Source organism: Dasypus novemcinctus, chromosome 2 (assembly GCF_030445035.2).
Source record: "Dasypus novemcinctus isolate mDasNov1 chromosome 2, mDasNov1.1.hap2, whole genome shotgun sequence".
NCBI classification, from domain to species: domain Eukaryota; kingdom Metazoa; phylum Chordata; class Mammalia; order Cingulata; family Dasypodidae; genus Dasypus; species Dasypus novemcinctus.
The window spans coordinates 147,425,368-147,448,170 of NC_080674.1; the positions used below are offsets into that span (position 1 = coordinate 147,425,368).

The 22,803-nt window shown below is 47.1% G+C and overlaps 2 protein-coding genes across 9 annotated transcripts in view; both read right to left on the reverse strand.

Annotated features, from left to right (window-relative positions):
- Positions 1-11,662, reverse strand: part of DNAJC18 (DnaJ heat shock protein family (Hsp40) member C18) — a 47,172-nt gene extending 35,510 nt beyond the window's left edge. Inside the window, exons 1-4 of one of the 2 annotated variants that reach the window (XM_058279605.2) lie at positions 11,620-11,662; positions 10,902-11,001; positions 5,898-5,984; positions 4,077-4,263 (exon numbers count right to left, since the gene is read on the reverse strand). In XM_058279605.2, the coding sequence (XP_058135588.1) occupies positions 4,077-4,263; positions 5,898-5,937 (227 nt within the window). In that variant the 5' untranslated portion in view covers positions 5,938-5,984; positions 10,902-11,001; positions 11,620-11,662. Of the gene's footprint in view, positions 1-4,076; positions 4,264-5,897; positions 5,985-10,901; positions 11,002-11,531 lie in introns of both variants that reach the window. The other variant, XM_058279600.1, reaches the window with a different exon arrangement.
- Positions 11,663-13,957: 2,295 nt separating this feature from the next.
- Positions 13,958-21,765, reverse strand: ECSCR (endothelial cell surface expressed chemotaxis and apoptosis regulator). 7 transcript variants are annotated; one of them, XM_058279637.2, is made up of 9 exons: positions 21,619-21,762; positions 18,132-18,176; positions 17,816-17,866; positions 17,082-17,219; positions 15,888-16,025; positions 15,391-15,489; positions 15,136-15,172; positions 14,438-14,534; positions 13,958-14,163 (listed from the first exon to the last, which is right to left on the reverse strand). In XM_058279637.2, exons 1-9 carry the CDS (start codon positions 21,677-21,679, stop codon positions 14,158-14,160), a joined length of 672 nt encoding a protein of 223 aa, XP_058135620.1. In that variant the 5' UTR covers positions 21,680-21,762; the 3' UTR covers positions 13,958-14,157. The 7 variants fall into 7 exon arrangements, with proteins under 7 accessions (XP_058135620.1, XP_058135616.1, XP_058135599.1 ...); XM_058279633.2 differs by having other exon boundaries at positions 13,958-14,293; positions 21,619-21,761; XM_058279616.2 differs by lacking the exon at positions 13,958-14,163 and having other exon boundaries at positions 14,199-14,534; positions 17,082-17,216; positions 21,619-21,764.
- Between the last annotated feature and the right edge of the window lie 1,038 nt (positions 21,766-22,803).

Consider the following 22,803-nt stretch of genomic DNA (forward strand, 5'->3'; position numbering starts at 1 on the left):
CAGATACCAGGCCATAAAGCTTAAGTTACTTCCCTCACCAAAGTCTGTTTTCATGTGTTGGAACAAGATGGCTCCAACGTCTACAAGGGTTCAGGCTTCCTGGGTTCCTATATTCCTGGGGCTTGCTTTTCTCTGGGTTCAAGGTTACTTTCTTCCTGGGGCTGGCTTCTCTCTCCTCTGTGAGCTTACTTCCCAGGGCTCTCTGCATGGGCCAGCACTCCTGCGCAGGGCAGCACTCCTGTGTGGAGCAGTACTCTGTGCAGGCCAGCACTCCGTGTGGGCCAGCTTGCCACACAGGCCAGCATGCCTTCACCAAGAGGCCCTGGATATTGAATCCTGGACCTCCTATATGGTAGACGGGAGCCCAACTGCTTGAGCCGCATTCACTTCCCCTGTATTTTTTAAAGTAACATTTTGTATGCTCTCTGTATCTTTTTAAAATAAAATATATATATATATATATATATATAGAAAAAACAAAAAAGATTCTGAAGAAGCTGATCCTTGAGGGTCATTACTTTGGGAGTTGGAACAGAAAGAAGCCAGGATTGCACATGTGGCAGGCATCGACAGTGTGAGCCCCAGTAGGATCTGGACTTGGTAGCAAGTCCAACTAGCTGTAGGTTTTTCATGGATGGCCTTTATCAAGTTGAGAAGTTCCCTTCTATTTCCTAGTTTGGTGTTTTCATCATGAAAGGGTGTGGGATGTTGTCAAATGCTTTTTCTGCTTCTATTGAGATGATCATTTATTTATTTTTTGTTGTTTATTCTCTTAATATAGTATATTACATTGATTGATTTTCATGTGTTAAACCAACTTTGCATTCCTAGGATAAATTCTACTTGGTCATAGTATATGTTATGGATTTAATCATGTCCCCTACAAAGGCAATTTCAAGTCCTAACCCCTAGTCCTATGGATGTGAACTCATTTGTAAATAGGACCTTCAAAGATCCTATTTGGATGAGGCCAAACTGAATCAAAGTGGGTCTTCATCTAATATGGCTGAAGCCCTTATAAGCAGAGGAAGTACAGACACAGGAGAAGCCAGAGAAGGATAGAGAGATCATCATATGTGGTAGTTTGAGATTTTAAGTACCCCCCAAAATCAAATCATGTTCTTAAAGCTAGTCCATTCCTGTGGGTGTGAACCTATTGTGGGTGGGGCCTTTTGATTAGGCTACTTCAGTTAAGGGCCTTTTGATTAGGTTACTTCAATTACGGTAAGGGCCAGTGTGGGCCTTAATCCTCTTATTGGAGTCCTTTATAAACGGGATAAATATGAAGAGAGAAGAGAAAGAACGAGGGAAACAAGAAGCTGAAAGTGAGGAGATCTGAAGGAAAAGGGAGAGACCAGCAGGCACCACCATGTGCTTTGCCATGTAATGAAGGAGTCCAGGATTGCTGGCAGCTGATCTTCAGGGAGAAAACATCACCTGATATTGTCTTAATTTGGACATTTTTCTCAGCCTCAAAACTGTGAGCTTGTAAACCAATAAATCCCTCTTGCAAAAGTCATACCATCTCTGGTATATTGCTTTCAGCAGACTAAAACATGTGACAGAGACAGAGATGCATTTACTAGCCACGGTATCTCAAGGATTGTCTGTAAGCCAATGTCAGAATAGTAGATTCTGGCAGAAAAAATGGCCTGTGGATATCGTGATGCTGGACTTCTAGCCTCTGAACTATGAGTCAATAAATTCCTATTGTTTAAACCAACCAGTGTGTGATATTTGTCATAGCAACCCTGACAGTATAATTATTTTTATACGTTACTGGATTTGGTTTACTAGTATTTTGTTGAGGAGGATTTTTAGCATGTATTTCATAAGAGATATTGGTCTGTTGTTTACTTTCCTTGTGATGTCATTGAGTGTTTTTGGCCTTAGGGTAACACTGGCCTCATAGAATGAGTTGGAAAGAATTCCCTTCTCTTGTATTTTTTGGAAAAGTTTGTGTGAAGGATTGGTATTCTTCTTCAAATATTTACTAGAATTCACCAGTGAAGTCAGATAGGCCTGAGTTTTCCTTTGTAAGGAGTGTTTTTTTAATAGTTTTATTGAAACTAGTCAATGAGTGACTACTATGTGCAAAGCACTATGCTAGGTGCCATGAGAAAGACAGTTGAAGAAAGACCCAGTCCCTACCTACAAGGAGCATATAATCTAGTGGGGGTAGACAGACAGACAAATATACTATTAACAATACAAGGCAATAAACAAATGAGTGAGTAGACAGTGGATGTGGCTCGACTGGTTGAGCACCTGCTTCCCATGGACAAGATCCTGGATTCAATCCATGGAACCTCCTGAAAACAAACAAAAAAACCCAACTCTCCTTGGGGAGTGGATGTAGCTCAGTGGTTGAGCACCTGCTTCCCATGTATGAGGTCCTGGGTTCAATCCCTGGTACTTCCTTAAAAAATAAAAAATGAAAAAAAGAGTGGGCAAATGCTGAGGATGGCCTGAGTTTGGTACTAACTAGCCTCAAGGTTCCAGTTTGAAACACTGGTTGGCTGCTTTGAAAATCCCATCTCAAGATCAGCATAATTGATGTTTAAGTTGCGGGAAGTTTTTTTTACTAATTCAATCTTTTTACCTGTTGTAGATCTAGTCAGATTTTCTACTTTTCTTGAGTCAGTTTCAGTAGTTTGTAAATTTGTCCATTTCATCTAGGTTATCTAATTTGTTGGCATATAATTGTTCATATTATTCTCTTATAACTTTTTTTTTTATTTTGGTAAGATCAGTAAGCAGCGTCTCCTCTTTCATTCCTAATTTTACTAAGTTAAGTCTTCCCTCTTTGCTTCTTGGTCAGTCTAGCTAAATGTTTGTCAATTTTGTGGATGTTTTCAAAGAAGGGACTTTTGGTTTCATTATTTTCTCTATTGTTTTTCTATTCTCTATTTCATTGAATCCCACTCTATATTATTTCCTTCATTCTGCTTGCTTTGGGTTTAGTTTGTTCTTTTTTCCAGTTTCTTAATGTGGAAGATTAGGTTATTGATTTGAGATCTTTTATTTTTAATATAAGCATTTAATAGCTATAAATATCCCTCTAAGCACTGCTTTAGCTGCATCCTGTAAGTTTTAGAATGTTGTTTTCATTTTCTTTCATCTCAAAGTATTTTCTAATTTCACTTGTGATTTCTTCTTTTACCTATTTGTTATTTTAGGAATGTGTTATTTAATTTCCATATATTTGTTAATTTCCCACATTTCCTTCTATTACTGATTTTAGAGAGAATATTTTTGTATGATTTCAATCCTTTTAAATTTATTGAGGCTTCTTATATGGCCCAACATAGGGCATATCCTGGAGAATATTTCATGTGTATTTGAAAATAAAGTGTTTTCTGTTCTTGAGTGCTCTATAAATGTCTACCACATCTAGTTCGTTTTCTTTGCCTGTCAAAGTGGAAGCAGGGTGGTCAGCTCAGATTGTACCCTAATCTTCCATTTCCACCTGGTCCTCTCTCTGGGGTCATAGCTCTTTTATTAAAGTTCTATTGTGCTTTAATAATAACAATAAATAATAATAATAGCAGTCAATACTTATATAACATGGGAAGTGGATTTAGCTCAACTGATAGAGCATCCACCTACCATATAGGAGGTCCAGGGTTCAAACCCAGGGCCTCCTGACCTGTGTGGTGAGCTAGCCCACGCACAGTGCTGACATGCACAAGGAGTGCTGTGCCACGCAGGGGTGTTGCCAGCATAGGGGAGCCCCATGTGCAAGGAGTATGCCCCGCAAGGAGAGCGCCCCATGTGAAAAAAAGCTCAGCCTGCCCAAGAGTGGGGCTGCACGCACAGAGAGCTGACACAGCAAGAGACACACAAAAAGAGACACAGATTCCCAGTGCTGCTGACAAAAATGCGAGAGAACACAGAAGAACACACAGTGAATGGACACAGAGAGCAGATAATGGGGGGGAGGGCAGGAAGGGGAGAGAAATAAATAAAAAATAAATAAATCTTTTTAAAAAAACTTATATAACAAATCCCCTGTGTCAGGCACTTTTCTAATTACTTCACATAAAACCACTCATTTAATCCTAACATAGGCTCACCTTTGCACCCCAAGCAGTTGCTCCTCAGTGTAGGTGGCACTCCCTTCACCCTGCCGGGTTGGATACCGCTCATTCTCAGACTTCTTTTCCTTCTGGGCCTTCATGCAATTATAGCAACCACAGGAGTCATGACTCTCAGAAGGTCTGTCTTCCGGGTATTTGTTTCTTCTAACTGCATCAAAGTAGGCTGCAAAGCAATAGCCCTTCAATTAAGCCTCACTCTAACCCTGTAAATCAACTCTTTGGAAGACTGTTGTAGTTATGAACAGGTGAATGTGAGGACCAGACTATGGACATCAAACTGATTTTTAAGCAGCCATACAAAGCTGAATAAACATCTTTCATGGAAAAACAACACAGAAAATATGGGAGGCAACCAAGAAAAATTTATAAATGCCAGGAACATGAAGCATAATAATGTCCACCAAACTTACAGTGGCCAGTCAGCAAATAATCTTGACTCAGAGCCATAAAGGGGGCTTAAGAGGCATCTGCCCAATAACCTGCCTTTAGTGTTAGGGCAAGAGAAAGCCTGTTTCTTCTTTATGGTCCCTCGTCAGAGACTGCTCATAAAGCAATGCCTCCTACCGCTAAGATTTAAAGTAGAGATGAACTCAATAATTTTAAACTAAGAGTTAAAGAACTAAAATGTACAAGTTGACTAGATAGATCAGGGGGGATATATGGGTAAGAGCTAATCCTGACCATAAAGGAGTTATAGTCTAATGTGAGGTTTAATTATTCATGATGCCCACAGAATGTAAAGAGGGCCACAAGCAATGAAGTCAAAGAGGGCAGAGAACTCATGTTGATCTGGAGGACCTAGGAAGGGCTTTAAAAGCATGATCAAATATAATCACATTCTCCTCCTTACCATTCCTCAGTGACTATTGAATTCTCCTTGTCCAAATTTCATGGCTCTTGCCTGCCTCTCCAGCCTCTTATCTCCCCACATGGACCTTTGCAGTGTATGCCCTACCCCGCCAAACACCTTTCACATCAGCAATAGTTTCTATTTTCTCTTGCCTTTGTCCATGCTGTTCCCTCTGCCTGGAACAAATCTTCTCAGACTGCCTGGCTAATTTCAATGCATCTTTCATGTCATATGTGACACTTCCTATATGAGGCCTCCTCTGGCACAAGCTGGTGGTGACTTGTCAGCATGCCCTCCCCCCCACCTTTGTATACATTTACTCTGCTTTGTAATTTCTTGTTTACCCATCAAACTCCCTCAGTGGACTGGCAGTGCTGTGAACTCAGAGGCCCGTTATCTCTCAAATCTCGGCTGCACCTCCAGACTCCGCATAGTAAAGGGTACATAACAGGTGTTGGATAAATACTTATTGCCTGACTGTAGGTACATGGCATGATGCAAAACGGGCCAGGAAGGAAAAGACCAGCTTATCGATCCTGATGCAGGCTGGGGAGACAAGACCACCCAGGGACTGTGGGTCCGTGGGGAGAAGGACTGGCCAGGCAAGCTGCAGGAGACTGCATCACCGAACTGGCCTCTAGTCCCGAGAGGCCGAACCGCCGCGGGCCTGGGCGGGGCCCTGGGCGGGGCGGGGTTGGGGGCTGGAGGCAACAAGTCGTCTTTGGTGACGCGGCTCCAATCCGCCCCCAGCTCGGGCCAAATTTCCTGGCTTCCGGACCCCGACCCCTGCCCCATTCCATCCGGGACCCTTCTCGGGCTCAGCATCTTCTCACAGGCCTCCATCTCTCACCTCAGGCCCAGGAGTTCAGCCCTTATGCGCCTTCAGGAGCCCATTCCTGATCTCTCCCAGTCCCCGGCCCCGTCCCACCCTCCGACCCGGAGGGTACCTTCGGTCCAGCGCTCCCCGTTGCCCAGAGTCGCCGACATATCGGTTCCCTGTCAGCAGGTCTGCCCGGCCTCCCCCGCGCCCGAGGCTGAAAGGAAAGGGGGGCGCGGAGCGCGGGGCATGCTGGGCTTTGTAGTCCGATCTATATAGGCTACGGGGGACGCGCGAGGGCTCGGACTACAACTCCTGGCAGGCCCCGCGCGAGGGGCCGTGGGAGAGACGGAGGAGTATAGGGGTACGACCTTGGGGTGGGGGTAAAGGTAGGGGTCGGGGGCTGTGGAGAGGCTTTGCTGCACACTGATTACTGTGCGGCTACTTGTTCAGGATAGGAAACTGTGGTAACTGAGGACCGAGCTTCTCCTCGTCTGTAGAGTGGACATGGTAATTTAGACCCGCCTATTCCTGGGGACATCCGTGGAGAAACGACCGCGCTCCTGCCTGGGAAAGACTTCGCAAATTATTGGCTAAAGAGTGACATTGGGACTAATATTCTTCTCAGGGATGCCCATTTTAATATATTCTAATGCCGGTTTTGTGCAAAGCTTACGCAAGGCTCTGGAGATTGAGATGCGTTTTGGAGATGCAAACTCAGCCCCGGCAAGCTTAAGTGTCAAAAAAAACTAGGGAAACGAGGTCGATTTAAGGGGTTAGGAGCAATCTGGGCTCCCTCCTTGCCTCCCAGTTCCTCAGGCACAGACTCCAGTCCTGCACAGGGGCCGCTAGGGGTCAGAAGTAGAGAAAGAATTGGGATGGCATTAGAGTCCCCTCTTTCCTTATCCTTCCTTCCCAGCCTGCTCTGGGCCCAATTGAGTGAGCCCTTTCCCCCTCTCTTCCAGGCCAGTCTTTTTCTTAATCCATTCACTTCCTCTCTGAAGGACCAGGCTCTAGGAGATTAGTGAAAAGGAAATGAAGAAATAGCTGCTGCAGATCCCCACCCAGGTTTGCATGGGGTCTAGCAAAGAATAAAAGCAACTCTTTGTAGGTGGTTGGGTACAGTGTCCTATTAACTCATGGCTGCTGAAGATGGGTGGGTTGGGATGACCAAATATCAGGTCTGCAAAAGGTAAAAGATCATCCCCAAACAAAAATTTACCTGGAATTCACCAAGATATTACCCAAGAAGACCAAATCAGTTATGGTATCAACCAGCAGAGACTTGGGTGGGAGTGGGGAGGTTAGGGGTTTAGGGTTAGGAGGAGAGTAAGGGGTTGCTGGACACAAACCAGAAAAAGGGTAAAAGCCCCTAATTGCATGCAATTCAGCTCTTCCCTGCAGTAATGGCACTGTCATCATTAATGTCATGCCCACTTAGGAGCTCTAAGAGGACAAGAACTTTCAGTGGAAAAAGCACTGGCCTAAGAGTTAGATATAGGTTCTAGTTTGGGGTTTGCTGTAAATCATTGTGTGACCACATCTAATTCCCTTTTCCTCTTCCTTTGACCTCAGACTCCTCACCTATAAAATGAGGTTAGATTCGATTCATAAACTACAAAAAGACCATGAACAAAGAGGTCAGCTCAGACCAGCAGAATATCTCAGCCTACGTGTAATATCAGGTGTTAAAAACAGCATTTTGACCTTTGATAAAAGGGGGAAATGGAAAGGACAAATGAGTTTATATGGCTATGAGTCTCCAAAAAAGAGCTGGGAGGTTATCAGGGGGTGATGCTTATGCACGCCTCAGCAAGGTACCAGAGACAGCCTAGGTAGATGGAAACCCAGGTGCTGGTTCTCCTGAGGGCTGCAGTGACCCACAAGTTCTATGGTCAAGGCAGATGGCTCTGGAGTTCAGGGCGATGTCAGTTGGCCCTACTTTGGCGTTTGTGATCCTGTGATGGAGTTGGACTCAGATATAACCTTTCTACACATGCCTCTTCTGTTACTTTTACCAGACCTGTGGTCAGCGTTTGGGTTGATGTATACTCAGGAGACCTGAATCTCAGAACTGTCCATGTGACGGCCAGGCCCTGGGCCTCAGCAGACTTGCAGCTTCTACCCTCTGGTTTCTTGGACTTACCCTGGCCAGCTGACAGGGAGGTGAAGAGGGTCAACCACCACACCAGGGAGCCAAGAGTGCCTACAGCTGCAAGCAGGAGAATTGCACCCATCATCCATGTGGAATCTAAACCCCCTCTTGATGTAGAGGGGACTGGACATAGCCATCCCAGGTCCACAAGATGGAGGAATAGAGTATGGATTAGAGTGGACTTACTGGTGTTCTGCTGGGGAACTATTGTGATTAGTAAGGGAAGAAATTGTAGTAGTGATGTGGAGAGGGTGGCCACGGTGGCTGCTGATGGTCAGGAGATGGAAGAAGAGATATGGTATGGGGGAATTTTCAGGATTTGGAGTTATGGTGGTGTTGCAGGGACTGGCTGGACTGGGGCAGAGTGTGGACTACAATGTGGACCACTGTCCGTGTGCTGCAGCGGTTCTCCAGAATGTATTTGCTGGGTGCAGTGATTGTGCCACAATGATGGAAGAGTTTGTTGATGTGGGAGAGGTGGGGTGGAGGTTATATGGGGACCTCATATTATTTGAATGTGACATTTAAAAGAAAATAAAGAAAAAAAAAGAATATGATCATCAGAAAAAAAAGATTAGACTCATAGTTTTTAAATTAAGAAATTCTTAAAGCTCCATATGCAGATACTTCTGAGATTTTATACTGGGGCGGGGGCAGGGAGTGGGAAACAAGAGGAAGGCACACCAAAGAAAGAAAGCTTCAGCCCCTCACCCTTCTTCAATCAAAGTAGCTGTGCTTTGTTCTGTCTTATATTTTGTGGTCTAATAAAAAGATTTTTATATTAAAAAGGAAAAAAAAGTGTGAAAACTACCAAACTAGTTGCCTGCCAGAGGCTTTTGTCATTTCTAATGTCAGTTTCCTTGGAGCACTTGAGAACAGTGCTCTGCCCTTAGCCCTAACCCATAAGCACTGACAATATGACAGCAGTCTAGATATTTGATAATTTTCATTTGACTTAGGAGGGGGAGATTTAGCATAGAGGTTAAGAGATCAGCTTGGGGGAAGCAGACTTGGCCCAGTGGATAGGGTGGCCGCCTACCACATGTGAGGTCCGCGGTTCAAACCCTGGACCTCCTTGACCTGTGTGGAGCCGGCTCATGCGCAGCGCTGATGCGCGAAAGGAGTGCCATGCCATGCAGGGGTGTCCCCCCATGCAGGGGTGTCCCCCGCGTAGGGGAGCCCCACGCGCGCAAGGAATGTGCCCCATAAGGAGAGCCACCTAGCGTGAAAGAAAGTGCAGCCTGCCCAGGAATGGCGCTGCACACACGGAGAGCTGACACAACAAGATGACGCAACAAAAAGAGACACAGATTCCTAGTGCTACTGATAAGGATAGAAACTGTGACAGAAGAACACACAGCGAATGGACACAGAGAGCAGACAACTGGGGCGGGGAAGGGGAAGAGAAATAAATAAAAAATAAATCTTTTTAAAAAAAGAGAGAGATCAGTTTGGGATTGCTGTCAGCCATAATAAGATCATGCTAAAGTATTCAGCACCGTATCTGGCAGGATGTGCTTAATTAATGCTAGCCGCTGTTATAGACTGGCTTGGAGGAAGAGAAGCCATTTTGTATGGCTTGACATTGTAAGGTAGTGGTGTGGAGGGGAAGGATAGTGTATATTGGGTATGTCATAAGGTCCTGATATGTCTAATTTGATCCCCATGCCAGTCTGTCTGGTAATCATTATCCATAAATTAGGCAAAAAGCATAACACTACCAAAAAGGGCTAGAAAGCTGCTTTTCCCTGTACTCTGGTCCCTGAATCCAAAACTGATGATTTGCCTCCTCTTCCAAAAAGAAAAGAGTAGGGGAAAGTGAACTAGTACAGAAAACTCCAGACCATCCAAAATCAGATGAATTACCTGATGCCAATAAACCTGAGAAAACTTTGGGGTGAATCAAAAGCCCTGCTCTGGGACTTTGGGTCCTTGACCAAGTCATGCACCCCAGGCAACAATGTAATCACAGAAAGTTGGGTCCTGAAGAAGAGTCCCTTGTTCTCTGCAGCTGAGAAACCTGATCAGGGACAGCAATCAGGTGACTGTGAGAAGGAAGTTCCTCTGGTTTGGGGAGGCTAGCCAGCATGCACTAGAAGATGGACAGGGGAGTATGGGGTCTGCCTTGGAGTCCAGGGACACAGAAAAGGTCTCGGAGATGTCAGAGTACCGTGAAGTCAGGGTGCTAGAGTACTGTAGGGGGTAACTGGATTGAGAAAGGTTGCTATGAATGATAGGGCTCCTTAGAAGCAGAATCCAGGCAAGGATGCTGGGCAAGAGTTGGGAAGCCGAGGCCTGTTGGAGATGTCTGGTATCTCAGCATCCTCACCTCTCCTCATCCTATGAAACCTCACTCCCTTCTTTTCTAGTCTTGATTCATTTAGTTCTAGGCCAGCAAAAAGTCATTCCACATTGCCACCTTCTCAGATATTGCCATGCAATATACCCTTATTTGCATCTAAATTAATACTCTGGGGTGAAGTTTTCTGTGATTATAGCACTAAGTCTAATGTAGAATCCCAAACCCAACTATAACACCTCTGTGCCAGTTTTCGCTTAAGCTCACAGACCACTCAACAAAAATAATTTCCATTGTCAAATTCTGTCTCTGTGTTCTGTACAAGAGAAAGCTGTGGGCTCCAAGAGTGCCAGGGGATGGTAACCAATGGGAAGAGCAAAGAGCAACTGGGAAGGAGATAAGAGAAATTAGGATCTCAGAGGCAATTCTCAAAGAGAAGGAGATAGATATAGAAAGAAGTTTTAAGAGGAGAGAGAGGGAGGGTCTACAGACCCAGGGAGAGACTAGTGAGCAGAGAGTCACATTGTCTTCCAGTAGATTCAAATATAATTTATTAGTACTAGCCTGGCTTTAGGAAACTGTGCATAAGAACTAGACCAAGGGGCCTGCAGTGATCCTTCGTCTGCCAAATCATTCTACCTAGGGACAGTCTTAGTTTTCTATCAGTCTTCTGTACTTACTTTTAAAAATATTGGTTGAACTGTAGTGAATTTTTGCTGGTGATTCTGAGGTTGTTCTGTGCCCTATATGATTGAAATGCTGAACCTGCCCCATCTAGCCCTGCAAGAAAGATAGAGTAAATTATCTCCTGGTCTGACTGGGTCTGTACGCCTGAGTTGGTTGACTGGTTGCCCTCCCACAGGACGGGGGAAGAAATGAGAGAAGGATGCACCCCAGAAACTCCCCACCCTGCACCACCTATTCCTGCTTTAGGGCCATGCAGTCAGAGGAAGCTATCTTGTAAATGGCCATCATCCTGTTTTCTAGACTTCAAGGAAGGGATGTGGTCTCAGGGAAGCTGCAGGGGCTGCAGAAGGCTGCACTCAGATTTCCTGTCAGAGGTGGAGTCTTATATTTGCATAAATAATAGGATCCCCCAGCAGACCCCCCTCTAATACATAAAAGCATAATTCAGTTTGAGGTCATCCTGGACCTTTTCCCAAAGGATATACTTACATAGAGAAAGGACAATCAACATGGCTCATGTGGTATTCCAGTGTCAGTGTCAGGGTAAAAATCCTTTTGCCTCAGAGATATTAAATCTCTTCACCCCCCTCGCTCCACTCCCCCAACCCCCACCACATAAATACCTTTTGACTAACAGCTCATATCTGCAGGACATTGTAGGTAGTCAGGGGAAAGTTTGTGGCCTTAGAATGGAGACATCAATTAAGTTACCTAGAATGAAACCCATGTCCTTGACCTGATTATCCAGTAAGATAAACTGCTGAACTAAGTACCCATGGCAGTTACAATAACATTAACAATTCAAACAGAATCCAGTACTTGTAGACATTGTTATGTCACCTAGAGAGTTCTATCCCAATGACAGATTTTTGTTCTAGAATTTTGATGTGGTCTAGGTCAAATATACCTGAGGTTTTTTGTTTGTTTGTTTTTGTTTTTAATAATATGATAATATTGCTGTTGTAGGTTAGGTATTCTAGGAAATAGACTCTGAGACACTGTGAATGGCAGGCCAAAGGTTTATTGCTCCTGGGAACAGCTGTGAGGGGTGAGGGAAGCAAGATTGGGCAGAGGGAGAAATTGAAGGGGTCCAGGTCTTTAGCTCTACCTCCGTCCCCCAACAATTAGAAGCAGGCTGTCCCTAGGGAGGGGTGGAAACTTAGGTGAGACAACTGCCTTCAACTGTGAGTCCTCAGCGGCCAACACGCCCAAGAGCTGGAAGAACGAATGCCTTGATGCTGATGTGGGATCTGGGGGTGGATGGGTGGTAATGCCCACCTTACTACCATGCCAACTAGTACCTTTATTTCTTGAGCGTTTACACATTTATTATTCCATTTCGCCTACCCAATATCCTCCTGTATGGCAGAACAGGGCCAGACCTGTGTATTCTCCCACTAATACTCAGGGAAATGGAAGACCAGAGGATATCAGACACAGCTTTAGTCACATAAGGCTTGTCTCTAGCACACACACCAGGGTGTTTCTACTCAACAGGTCTTTTTTTTCTCCTTATGTGTGGAGTTTATAGAACTGTGGAATAGAAGAACTAAAAAAAAAAAGCAAAGTCAAGTATTTCAGGCTCCTCCTCGTTTTAAAAGAAAATAGGTTTGGAGAAAGGGGGTGGTTTAGCCAAAGTCAAGCTGCAAGTTTGTGGCAGAGACCAGCCTCAAGGCCAGGATTCTGTCACTCAGTGGTCATTTTTCTTTACCTACAATGTGCTGGGCACAGTGCTACCAATCAGGAACCACAAACATATGGTTATAGGCCCTGCCCTAGAGGATTTTGGAATCCAGTAGTCTTCAGTCTCATTTTAATCGTTTGGTGAGACAGAGGGTGTTATGGGTTGAGCTGTGTCCCCTGAAAAGATATGTTCAAGTTCTAACCTCTGGTCTCATGATTGGGATCCTATTTCCAAATACATTTCCAAATAAAGATGTTATTAAGATGAGTCCAAATTGGGTGGGTGGACCCTAATCCAACATGCCTAGTATTCTTATAAATTGGATACAGACAGACAGAGCAGACAGCCACGTCCTGGAGGCAGAGACTGAATTATGCCCCAAGCCAAAGAATGCCATGGATTGTGCTGGCAAGGTACTGCCAGAACCCAACAGACTTAGAGGAAGCATAGCCCTGCCAATACCTTGATATGGACTTCTAGCCTCCAGAATTGTGAGATAATCAAGTTCTGTTATTTTAAGCCACCCAGTTTTTTGTACTTTGTTACTGGAACCCTAGGAAACTAAGAGGAATAGTGACACATTTTGTTCTATGCTTTCTCTCCCATATCATGTTGTGAAGTCCAAGTCCAGAATAAAATATCATATTGTTGTTTGAGAATGAGTAATCTCAGAAGGCAGGATCTGTATCTCTATGTATTCTAAACTGCTGACTAATAAATCCTTATAAATTTAAACAATCTATGCAGACATACACAGATAACTTTTCCATTGATTCTCCTCAACCAAGATTCATTAACGGACCAGTATCATGGCAGAGAGACTTATTGCTAAGAAAACAGATTCTTTCTTTCTTCTCTTCCTTCTCTTTAAATGACTTTACAGCATTTCTGTGATTCTTTATTCTATTTCTAGGACACAAAGATAACAGCTCTATGGGGTAAAATGGCTTCTTCCCATGGCTGGGACCAAGGTGACACATATCTACCCTGGGACAAGCAGAGAGTAGCCAATCTCATATTATTCAGCTCTCACCATTGGAGTTGCCTTGTCAGAATGCTTTGTGCCTCCCATGTTCTTTCTTTCCACCTTGAAACTTCTTTACTGGTGATGATTGGTTCACTGATAACAGTCCTTTTCTCTCTCCTCTTTCAGGGTGGTGATTCAGTCACTCAACCCTACTTAATAAACCAAGTGAACTGAGACAGACCTGACAAAAGTTCTCACCCCTCCCAGGTTTCTCAGTGAGCTCCGCATGGAGGCAGAAACTTGCATGCCTGCCTAGCCTAGGCAAGGAGGTCCCAAGGCTTCTGGAACACTCAGTAAAGAAAGACACATGGGAACACAAACCTTAAAAGAAATTAGACTTCAGACCAGAACATAATTTTAATGTAAAGTAGAAATGACCAATCCACCTCGCCATTTTCCTTGCTCTTGTGCTATACACTCCTCTTTCTTAGGACTCTGAGAAGGTGGAGGAGTGGGTTGTGTTTCTAGAGTGACTGTCCATAAGGTAGTCTCTTGTATCAGTAGCTTGCTCCAAGATCTGCAGGAATGCTAGTGTCCTTTAGATCTGGGAGTAGATGCAAAACAATAAAATAATTTATATGTGGTTCAATGCCCCCACCAGTCCCCAATCTTCCTCCTCACAGTCACAGGGCAGCTGCATCAGCTGCAAGGCCCCAAGGTTGCCTTTAAAGAACCTGCAGAATAAACACACAATCAGGAAGGGTGGACTTCTTGGGAGTGGCACGTAGGAAAAAGGGGAGAAGAACTTGAGTCTTGGAAGGTATCTTCTTTATGCCTCAGGAAAAAAAGAAGGGAGAAAGGAACCCGGAAAAATGCACCTTCTCTGCTGAGGGGCATCCTTTGCTGTTATTCACGTTGATATTCTTCATGGAGATGAGGGTGATGCTGTCTTTCTCTCCATTGGCTGTGGAGCAGCTAGGGGCAGGGAGGGAGACTGGGTTACAGAGAGGAAGGAGGGCAATGGGGAATCAAGGAACTGGGGGTTGGGTTGTTGAACATTGACCTTCCTTTTGAAAAATCTATTTTGGTGGTAGACCATAATGAAATGAGAATATGCTTTAAAGCCTAAAGATCTGCATTTAAATTTTGGTTTTACAATTTATTAGTTGTATGATCTTGACCATATTACAGTCTTTCTTAAGCCTCAATTTTCCACATGTAAAATTGAAGAACTGCTGTGAGAAATTTGAGATGATATTATGAAGTATCTACCATAGCGCTTGCTTCCTCAGCCTATGAGGGAGTGTCTTCTCATTTAAGGGTATATTAGAACCTGAGTTCCCACTCTTTTCATGAGGGGGTTACAGAGGCTTCGCTCTGCAGCTAAAGGTTCCAGTCCATCTCCAGGCACCTGATTGTTTCCTTCCTGTTCTGCCCCTGTCCTGCCCACCCTGGCCCTGAACTCATTAGAGGCTGTGAGGATTTTACATGTGTGGAGAAGGCAGCAAGTGTAGGTTCCTCCTAGAGGAGCAGGAGGTCAGATGGATGAGTTCTCCCTTACCTCTGACAGTCTTACCTTTCAGATATCCCTGAGTTCCCTGGTTTCTGGGGATCTGTAAAAACCCAAAGGCACAAATTCAGCGTCAAATGCTGTAACTCAGAAGCCCGGCCTGCCCCTCAAAGCCCGTCCAGGTGGCCCTCTTAGTTCTCAAGGGGCACATTTGTGCCAATCCTTCCTGCAACTCCAGGCTGGGTCTCAGTCATGTAACCTAGCTCTGGGTCCCCCAGAAAAGAGGAGCAAAGGGGGCCCATGGAGGGTCTGGGCATTTACCTTCAGATTCCTTGTTCTTCCGACACTTAAACCTTAAACTGACCACAAGGACAAGGATGATCACCACAACCACCAGGATGACAATGAAGCTGATAACACCTAAACAGGAAAAAGAATAGGGTGAAGGGGAGGCTGAGGGGGCTCAAAAGGGAGAAACAGGAATCCAGAATTCTCTTCCTAGCTAAGAACTGTGTAGACAGGCTCTGGAAGCAAAGTGAATTACGTTTCTCTGCTGAACAAGTGAGGTCTTGGTCTGCTACCCCTCGCCAGGGTGGGCTCCACGCTGGAGCCCCACATCCCATTGGAACATGAACCCAACAGAGCCAAGGATTGCTGACTGGAGGGCCAGTGGAGGCCTCCCCCACCAGGGCCTACTCCATCAGCCAAGCCCTCCTAGAACACACGGGTGAGATTCGAACTTGTGTTTTCAGACCTTGGATCTAAGTCAATTCCAGGGTCAGGGTCTCCTCCCACGCACCCCCTTCTCCCTCTCTTACCAAATGCAGCCACAGTGAGCACCGTCTCTGACGTGGGGCTAGGCAGGATGGTAACGTCTTCCCTTGGCTTCAGGCCCATGGTGGCTGATTTGGGGGTAACATTTTGGGATGTGTCTAAGACGAAGTAGGGATGTATACCTCAGCAAAGGAGACCAACACAGACTTTTAGGGACCCATTGGCTTCCCTAACTCTTTCTCCCAGGTAAGAACTGCAGAGGGAACCCATGCCCTCCAAGAAAGACTCCCTCCCTGCACCTCCACCCAGATGCAATGGGGAAAGAGGTTAGCCCTGTGGCGATGTGCCAGGTGAATGGTATTGCTAGTTCCTCAAGTTGCTGGTTCCAGAGGGCTCCAGGAAGTTCGGGCCCCTTCCCTCAGTATGCTCTTCCCACCACCCCATGAGGTCCAGAGGAAAGGGATTTATGCCACAGAGATAGGGAGCCGAACCAGGAAAGGAAGAGCCATTTACGTTTTGCCACAGGTTGAAGTGGGAGGAAAGAAGTGCACGGGACGTTGATCCTCAGGAACTGATCTACCAAGCCAGGCTGCCAGTTAAGAGGCCCAACTTTCTGGTCCTCTTAACAAGTGGGGTGACTGCTCCTCTCATCCCCTCTGTACTTAAGGCCTGGCTCCTATTCCATTTCCTTATCTCCCCATGTACTCCACCAAATAAGTCTGAGGGTGTAAAAACCCCAGAGCCAAGGGATAGAATGAGAGAAAAGAAGAGATCCCACCAGGTCCTCTTTGCTGTGCACTGCCAGGACATACCTCTGCTTGGGCTGCCACTGCTGCCTGGAGTTCCTGGGGCTGCCCCAGGAAGCAGGGTGGCCAGGGTGGAGGACACCCCCAGTGTCGCTCCCACACTGCTCAGTGAGGGCCAGCAGTGAGAGGAGAGGAGAGTGGCCCTTTCCCAACTTTACCTGCCTCTCTTTCCTATTATTTCTCCTACCCCTCTCTCTTCACCTCTACTCCTTTATCAGCCCCAAGCTGAGGTTCCTTTTACCTTCGTCATTCCCAGGCCCAAGTTCCTGCCTCTGCTCCACACCTCTCCTACGCCGCCCCACACCAGGGTGTTGCTGATGTGGAGCCTGGCCTCGAGACCCCGGTTTCGGGCAGGACCTGGGCCTCCTGAAGTGGGGAAGACATAAACCAGGGTCCTTCGCCCCCACCCTTGTCCCGGCCCTGGGTACTCACTGAGTCCTGATGTGTGCTTCTGAGGCTGGGACTGAGCCAGGTCCAGGGAGGATGGCGAGTGACCATCCACCGTGCTTGACCCCAGCGTAGCAGGTTTACTTGCTCCCGTGGGGACTTGTGAGGCTTTCTTTAGAGCTGCTGTGGACAAGGAAGACGCCATGGGCCTGCTGAGGGCCTCAGTCAGCATGTGCATGGGGGCTTTTTAGTCCATTCAATTGCAAGAGAAGGGATTCTTCTTTCTCTCACCCCTGGGCCTTTATCTGTGCAGCTTCCTCTGTCTGGAATACGCCCTCCCACCCCCCACCCCACCACAGTCCTCATCTGGTTAGCTCCTTCTCAGGCCTCGGCTTCAGAGGAAAGTCTTCCCTGGCCCCCCAAGTCTGAAGTGGCTGACATTTTCCTGGGCTACGCCCATCACGACCTTCTCACCCTGCTTTGTGCCAGTCTGGGCTTCTGTTTACTTATCTGTTCCCCCGGTAGTCTGTATTCACCTTTATAGCAGAAATTGTCTGCTTCCTCACCAGGCCCTGCCTAGATGGATTGGTCACCTGAAGGGCAGGGTCCCTGGGGTATCAGTGCCAGGCAGAGGGCTTGGGCTGCAAGGCTCTGAGACAGGGCAGATGTGGAGTGGAGACGGAGTAGGTGTGGTGACCCACACTCCCTCCTTGGGCTCCAAGCAGGGTTGAACGGCCAGGCGGTGTGGATGGGGCTGGCACCTTGGCAACCACACTCACCTGTGATGGGAGTAGTTGGCTCTCTGGTCAGACTTAGATGGCTGAAGGCTCCTGAAACATATGATCTGAGGCTACCCATTGGTCTGTCTCCCCCACTTCTTCCCTATTTCTGATGCCTTCTAGGCTTTCTCCCCACCCCACCCCACCGCCAACCATCCGTGTCTCTCCTCTTTCAAGGCATGTGCTCAGCTTTGGATGTCCTGAGAGCTCTGGCCCCAGCCGCCATCACCCAAGGTCAGCGTGGAACTAGCCCAGAGCTCCTTCAGCCACCCATCAGAAGCTCCCAGGCCTCAAGGTCCTGTGTGTTTGGTCTTACCCTGAGGGCTAGAGGTCTGGGCTGTCGTGAGCTGGGTGTTGTGGCCTGTAAGAAAAAGCAAAACACACAGACCAGCTTGATAAGTCTCTCGTCCAGGACAGAGCCCATCGAGAACCAAGGCCTTTCGGCTTTCTAGGCCTCTCCTGCTGGACAACAGGCACACTTGGCAGAGGGCTGACTGGTGATGGCTCTGACACACGAGCACCATCACCACCGCGTGGTTCAGAGTCCCAAAGTCCTGTCCTGTCTCTTCAATCCTATGGGGGTCTTACACCAACCTGACACAAGATCAGGGGAAGGTGATTTTTTAAAAGTGGCATGTCCAAGGACAGAAGGCCAGAGACCTGCTATAGGTAACATTAATTTTTTGGGCCATTCATTGTCCTCTGTGAAGATTGTCATCCTGGCTCCACCCCTAAAGGAAGGGGTTGGGGAGATATGGTGAATAAAATGGGATTAAGGACTAGGGATTGTCTGGGCTAGCTCTCTGCCTCTTCCGGTTTTGGAGGTAGGAAGTAAGTTCTGAGGTACATACAGGAGGCATGCAGCTCTAGATCAAGCGGCCAGTTTACTCACACAGGAAATTTACTCTTACGGGCAGGGGCAACGGCGGAAATGGTCATTGCAAATACAGATTGAGGTCAATTTCCAGGAGTTCCCAGTCAGAAGCCCTTCTTAGTGTTTTTGTGTTTTTTTTGTTTTGTTTTTTCAACTTGTTCACCCCCTTCCCTGAAATGATGGCTCCCTCATCTGTTTGCTCCTTGTTTTTGCTCATTGTTTGCGCTTGTTGCCTGCTCATTGTTTTTGTTTGTTGTCTTCTGCTATCTGTTTGGTTTTTTCTTTAGGAGGCCCTGGGAACCGAACCAGGGACCTCCCACATAACAAGTAGGTACTCAACTACTTGAGCCACATCTGCATCCCCCTCATTAGTTTTTTGCACGTACACGTGTATGTCTGAGCCTCTATGCAGATGCCTGCATGTACCCATATATGTGTCCTGTCATGTGCGTGGGACCTGTAAGGTCAAGCTGTGTTCGCTCATTTTCCACAATGAAATCATTCTAGAAACCTGTGAACAATGTGAAAGGAAAACAGCGTGGGGGAAGTGGAGCCACCCAGCTGAGTTCCTGTCCCTTTGCTTGGCCTGGGACTGTAGCCCCTGGCCTGGCCCTCCTGCTCCCTGGGCCTCTCATCATCAGGGACGCACTAAGCCCAGGCCTGGGTGGACAGAGGCGGCTGGGTGCCAGGGGCCCACCCCTGCCCGTGGCAGCCTGCTGGTCTGTTTATTTTCCTTAAGCCACCGTTTTCCTCCATGGTGCTATCACTTGGATAGCGTAGAATGAATTATTTCCAAGCCCACGCGGCCCAAACTCTGGGCCATGCTTCTCCAGGTCACCATCTCTATGAGCCCCATTCTTCTGTTGGGTGGGCGGGTAAAGAGGATACTTAAAACTTGTAGGAAGCCCAGGTTAGAAAGAACTCTTCCTGCCTGGAGCAGGGTTAGGCAGAATAGTTGGAATGACTCTGGGAAAATGCTTTCAATCCAAGGCACATCCTAAAAACATCTATCATCAGTTATTGATCAAGCATACCTAATGTAACATCTAAGGTCATAACTTCATTTTTCAGTGAGAGGACTAAATTCACTGCTTTCTCACATTTATCTAGAAAGAAAACTAGTGTCTTGAAAGGAGTTCCAAAGTCACAAGCATCAGGTCCCAGTTGTCTGCTCTTTGCCTCCTTTCTGCTCCCCTTCTCCAGTTTTTTTTTTGTTGTTGTTGTTGTTGTCACCAATGAAGATTCCTCTGTGAGTAGGTGAGGCGCTTAGGGCGCACCTGCTTCTGCAGGCAGGGGTGCCTCTTACCACTGGGCCTGCAGGAGCCCAAAGAATGCAGGCCACAGGGAGCTCCCTGATGCCTACCTGCTTCATTCCCTTCTACTCCATCTCTCTCTGCCCTTCTTCCCCACCGTTTTCCTCAGCAAACCTAGTTTAGTAGTTAAAATCATGGATTTTGGAGTCTGACAGGCTGGAGTTCAAGTCCTGGCTGTGTCACTTAATTGTGGGAACTGAGCCTCCATTTTGTCATCTTTAAAATTCAGGTATATTAATAATAGCAATGTCTCGGGTTGTTGTGAGGATGAAAGAATGTATATAAAGCACTTAACATAGTGCCTGGCAGATAGTTTGTGCTCAATAAATCCTGGACTTATTTTACTTTTCCTCTGTTCTCTCAAGTCCTCCAAGCCTGCCCTGACTGTGTATACTCAGTTATGCCCCTTTGTGGGCCAGAAAATCCTCGAAAGGATGCCTCAGTTCACCCAAATGGAGATAGTAAGTGTTCTGAGCTCTAGGGATGAGAGGTTAGGAAACATAAAGGGTGATAGTAGTTTAGGTGGAATTTAAACAGGGTATCCAGGAGCCTTGGCACTTGCCAGGGCCAGGACGTGGGCAGGGAATCTGAGAAAACTTAGATCTATGAAAATGCCATCCCACGAGTCTCATCATTTAATTTCCTCCTCTGCCATCTCTGCAGTTTCCACACAGGCTAATCCCCCTAGCCCTAGATGGAATCTGTGACTTTTTCCTCCAGGGGAGCAATCAGAGTTTTATCCCCAGCCCATGGGTTTTTAGAGAAGCCAGCCTCTCCAGGAGGCATATTCTGGTGCTCAGGCCCTCCCTCCCCACCACCAAGAAAGGGCCAGCCCAGTAGATTTCCCATCACCCTTCCGCATCCAGCACTCTTGATCTCTTTTTCTGTTGCTTTTAACACAGGCTCAAAACTTTTCCACAGAGGCCTTGTGGGGGGTGAAGTGGGGGTGGGGGTAGGATGTTGCTGCCCTGTGAGTCACAATCTCCTGGACTTTTCATGGTTCCCAGCAATTGCTCCCTAATGAGACGACCCTGTGTGCTGCTCCAGGAATCAACTGGCAAAGCCCTGGAAGAGAGTCGTTTCGGTGGAACCTCCCCTGGAGGTCATGCGATCTAGCCCCCTGGGTGAGGATGTCGTGTACATTCTCCTGGGCAAATAGTTCTTCCCCTTAACCAGAGTCCCCCCTGCTCTCATTTGAGCTTAAAGTCAATTTTCCAGCTTCCCAGGTTGTACTCTTCATTTGAACGAAGAAAAAAAGACCCCTAAGTACAGACAATTCTTTTCTGGAACAGTCGACCCAGAGCAGAGGGCGAGGCTTGATGGAGTAGCTGTGGGCTTCTCGGGCCACGCACGCAATACAAAGCGCTTTCCACTTTCCACATTTCAGAGGCCAGCCTCTGTGGGGACCCCGGATCACCTCGGAAATTTTCCCACCAAAAGGTTTAAGCGTAGTACCCTCCCCCTCATCTAACTGATCCGGTCTTGAGAGGTTCTGGAATTTCCCCTGGGGGAAGTGCTGGAGAGCTCGCGGTGTGGGTCCTGAAGGAGGGGTTAGCGCCCAGGACCGCCAGCCTCCGGCGGGGAATTGCTAAAGGAAGGTGGCAGGCGCCTCTTACCTTGGAGTAGGAGGAAACCCAGGATCGCGCAGCACAGCTGTGTTGTTCCTGCGGTCCCCATGTCAGCTGGTTATGTGGTGGGCAGGCAGCCGCTCATGAAGCTTCTGTCCATAGTGGAAAAGAGAGAGGGAGTGCTGGGGCGGGGTGAGGGGGTGGGGGTTGGCTCTCCAGGAGCTTCCTGTCAAAGAATAGAAGGAAACAGATTGAGACTGGCTCCCGGACTCAGCCCGGCAGCCCAGATGAGGATGTGATGTCGAAGCAGCAGCGACTGTGCCCAGGGCCCTGCGTGGTTTAGGCCAGAGCCAGTGTGGTATCCCCCGGGACATGTGTGGTGATCAGTGCCGGCAAACTGGCCCCCTTTCCAGTCTCCTCCCCTCTGAGGAGCCCCTCGGGTCCCTCTACACATCATCTGGTGACTTTTCCTGGAATCTAACTTGTTTCAAGCCAGGTCCTCCCAGCAGCCATCCATGCTCTGTAGACTTCCTCTTCCTCCTCAGAGCTCCCACTGCAGATGGAACACCCACAATTTTCAGGGAGGCCTTACAAACGTTACTGTTATTCTTAACAGAAAAGCAAGAGGACCACATTCAAACAGGTCTCCCTGTGGGGCACTCCCCCACTTTGGGTTAGGTGTGCCCTGTGCTCGGGCAGGGCCCCGTCCTTAGGGTCCACCCAGCACAGATGTCACGGCACTCTTTCCTGCAGACTGCAAGCCAACGGTGTTACTCTTTTCAGCATCCCGACAAGCCAGCACAATGCCTGCCATATAACAGGGCCTCAGCACATATGTATTGAACAAAACACAAAAGATTTGAGATCAAACAGACTCCAGCACCTACAATCTGATCTATTGGACTTACCACACTCAGCTAAGATGGAGTTGAAGAAGGACAACCACCACACCATGGAGCCTAGAGTGATTACAACTGAAAATGGGAGGATTGCATCCAGCATCCATGTGGAATCTGAGCCTCCTCTTGACATAGAGGTGCAATGGACACAACCAATCCAATGTCCACATAGAAGAGGTGGCATTGGATTGGGAAAAGTGGACATGGTGGACGATGGGTATGGGGAAAGGCAGGAAGAGATGAGAGGTGGAGGCGTCTTTGGGACATGGAGCTGCCCTGGATGGTGCTTCAGAGGTAATCACCGGACATTGTAAATCCTCACAGGGCCCACTGG

Coding starts and splice junctions, on each gene's coding strand:
- ECSCR (XM_058279610.2), bottom strand. CDS start 21,679: ATGGGGACCGCAGGAACAACACAGCTGTGCTGCGCGATCCTGGGTTTC. Junction 17,220..17,815: donor GCCAACTACTCCCATCACAG/GTGAGTGTGGTT, acceptor CCTTGTCCACAG/CAGCTCTAAAGAAAGCCTCA. Junction 16,026..17,081: donor GAAGCACACATCAGGACTCA/GTGAGTACCCAG, acceptor TCCTTTGCTGAG/GTATACATCCCTACTTCGTC.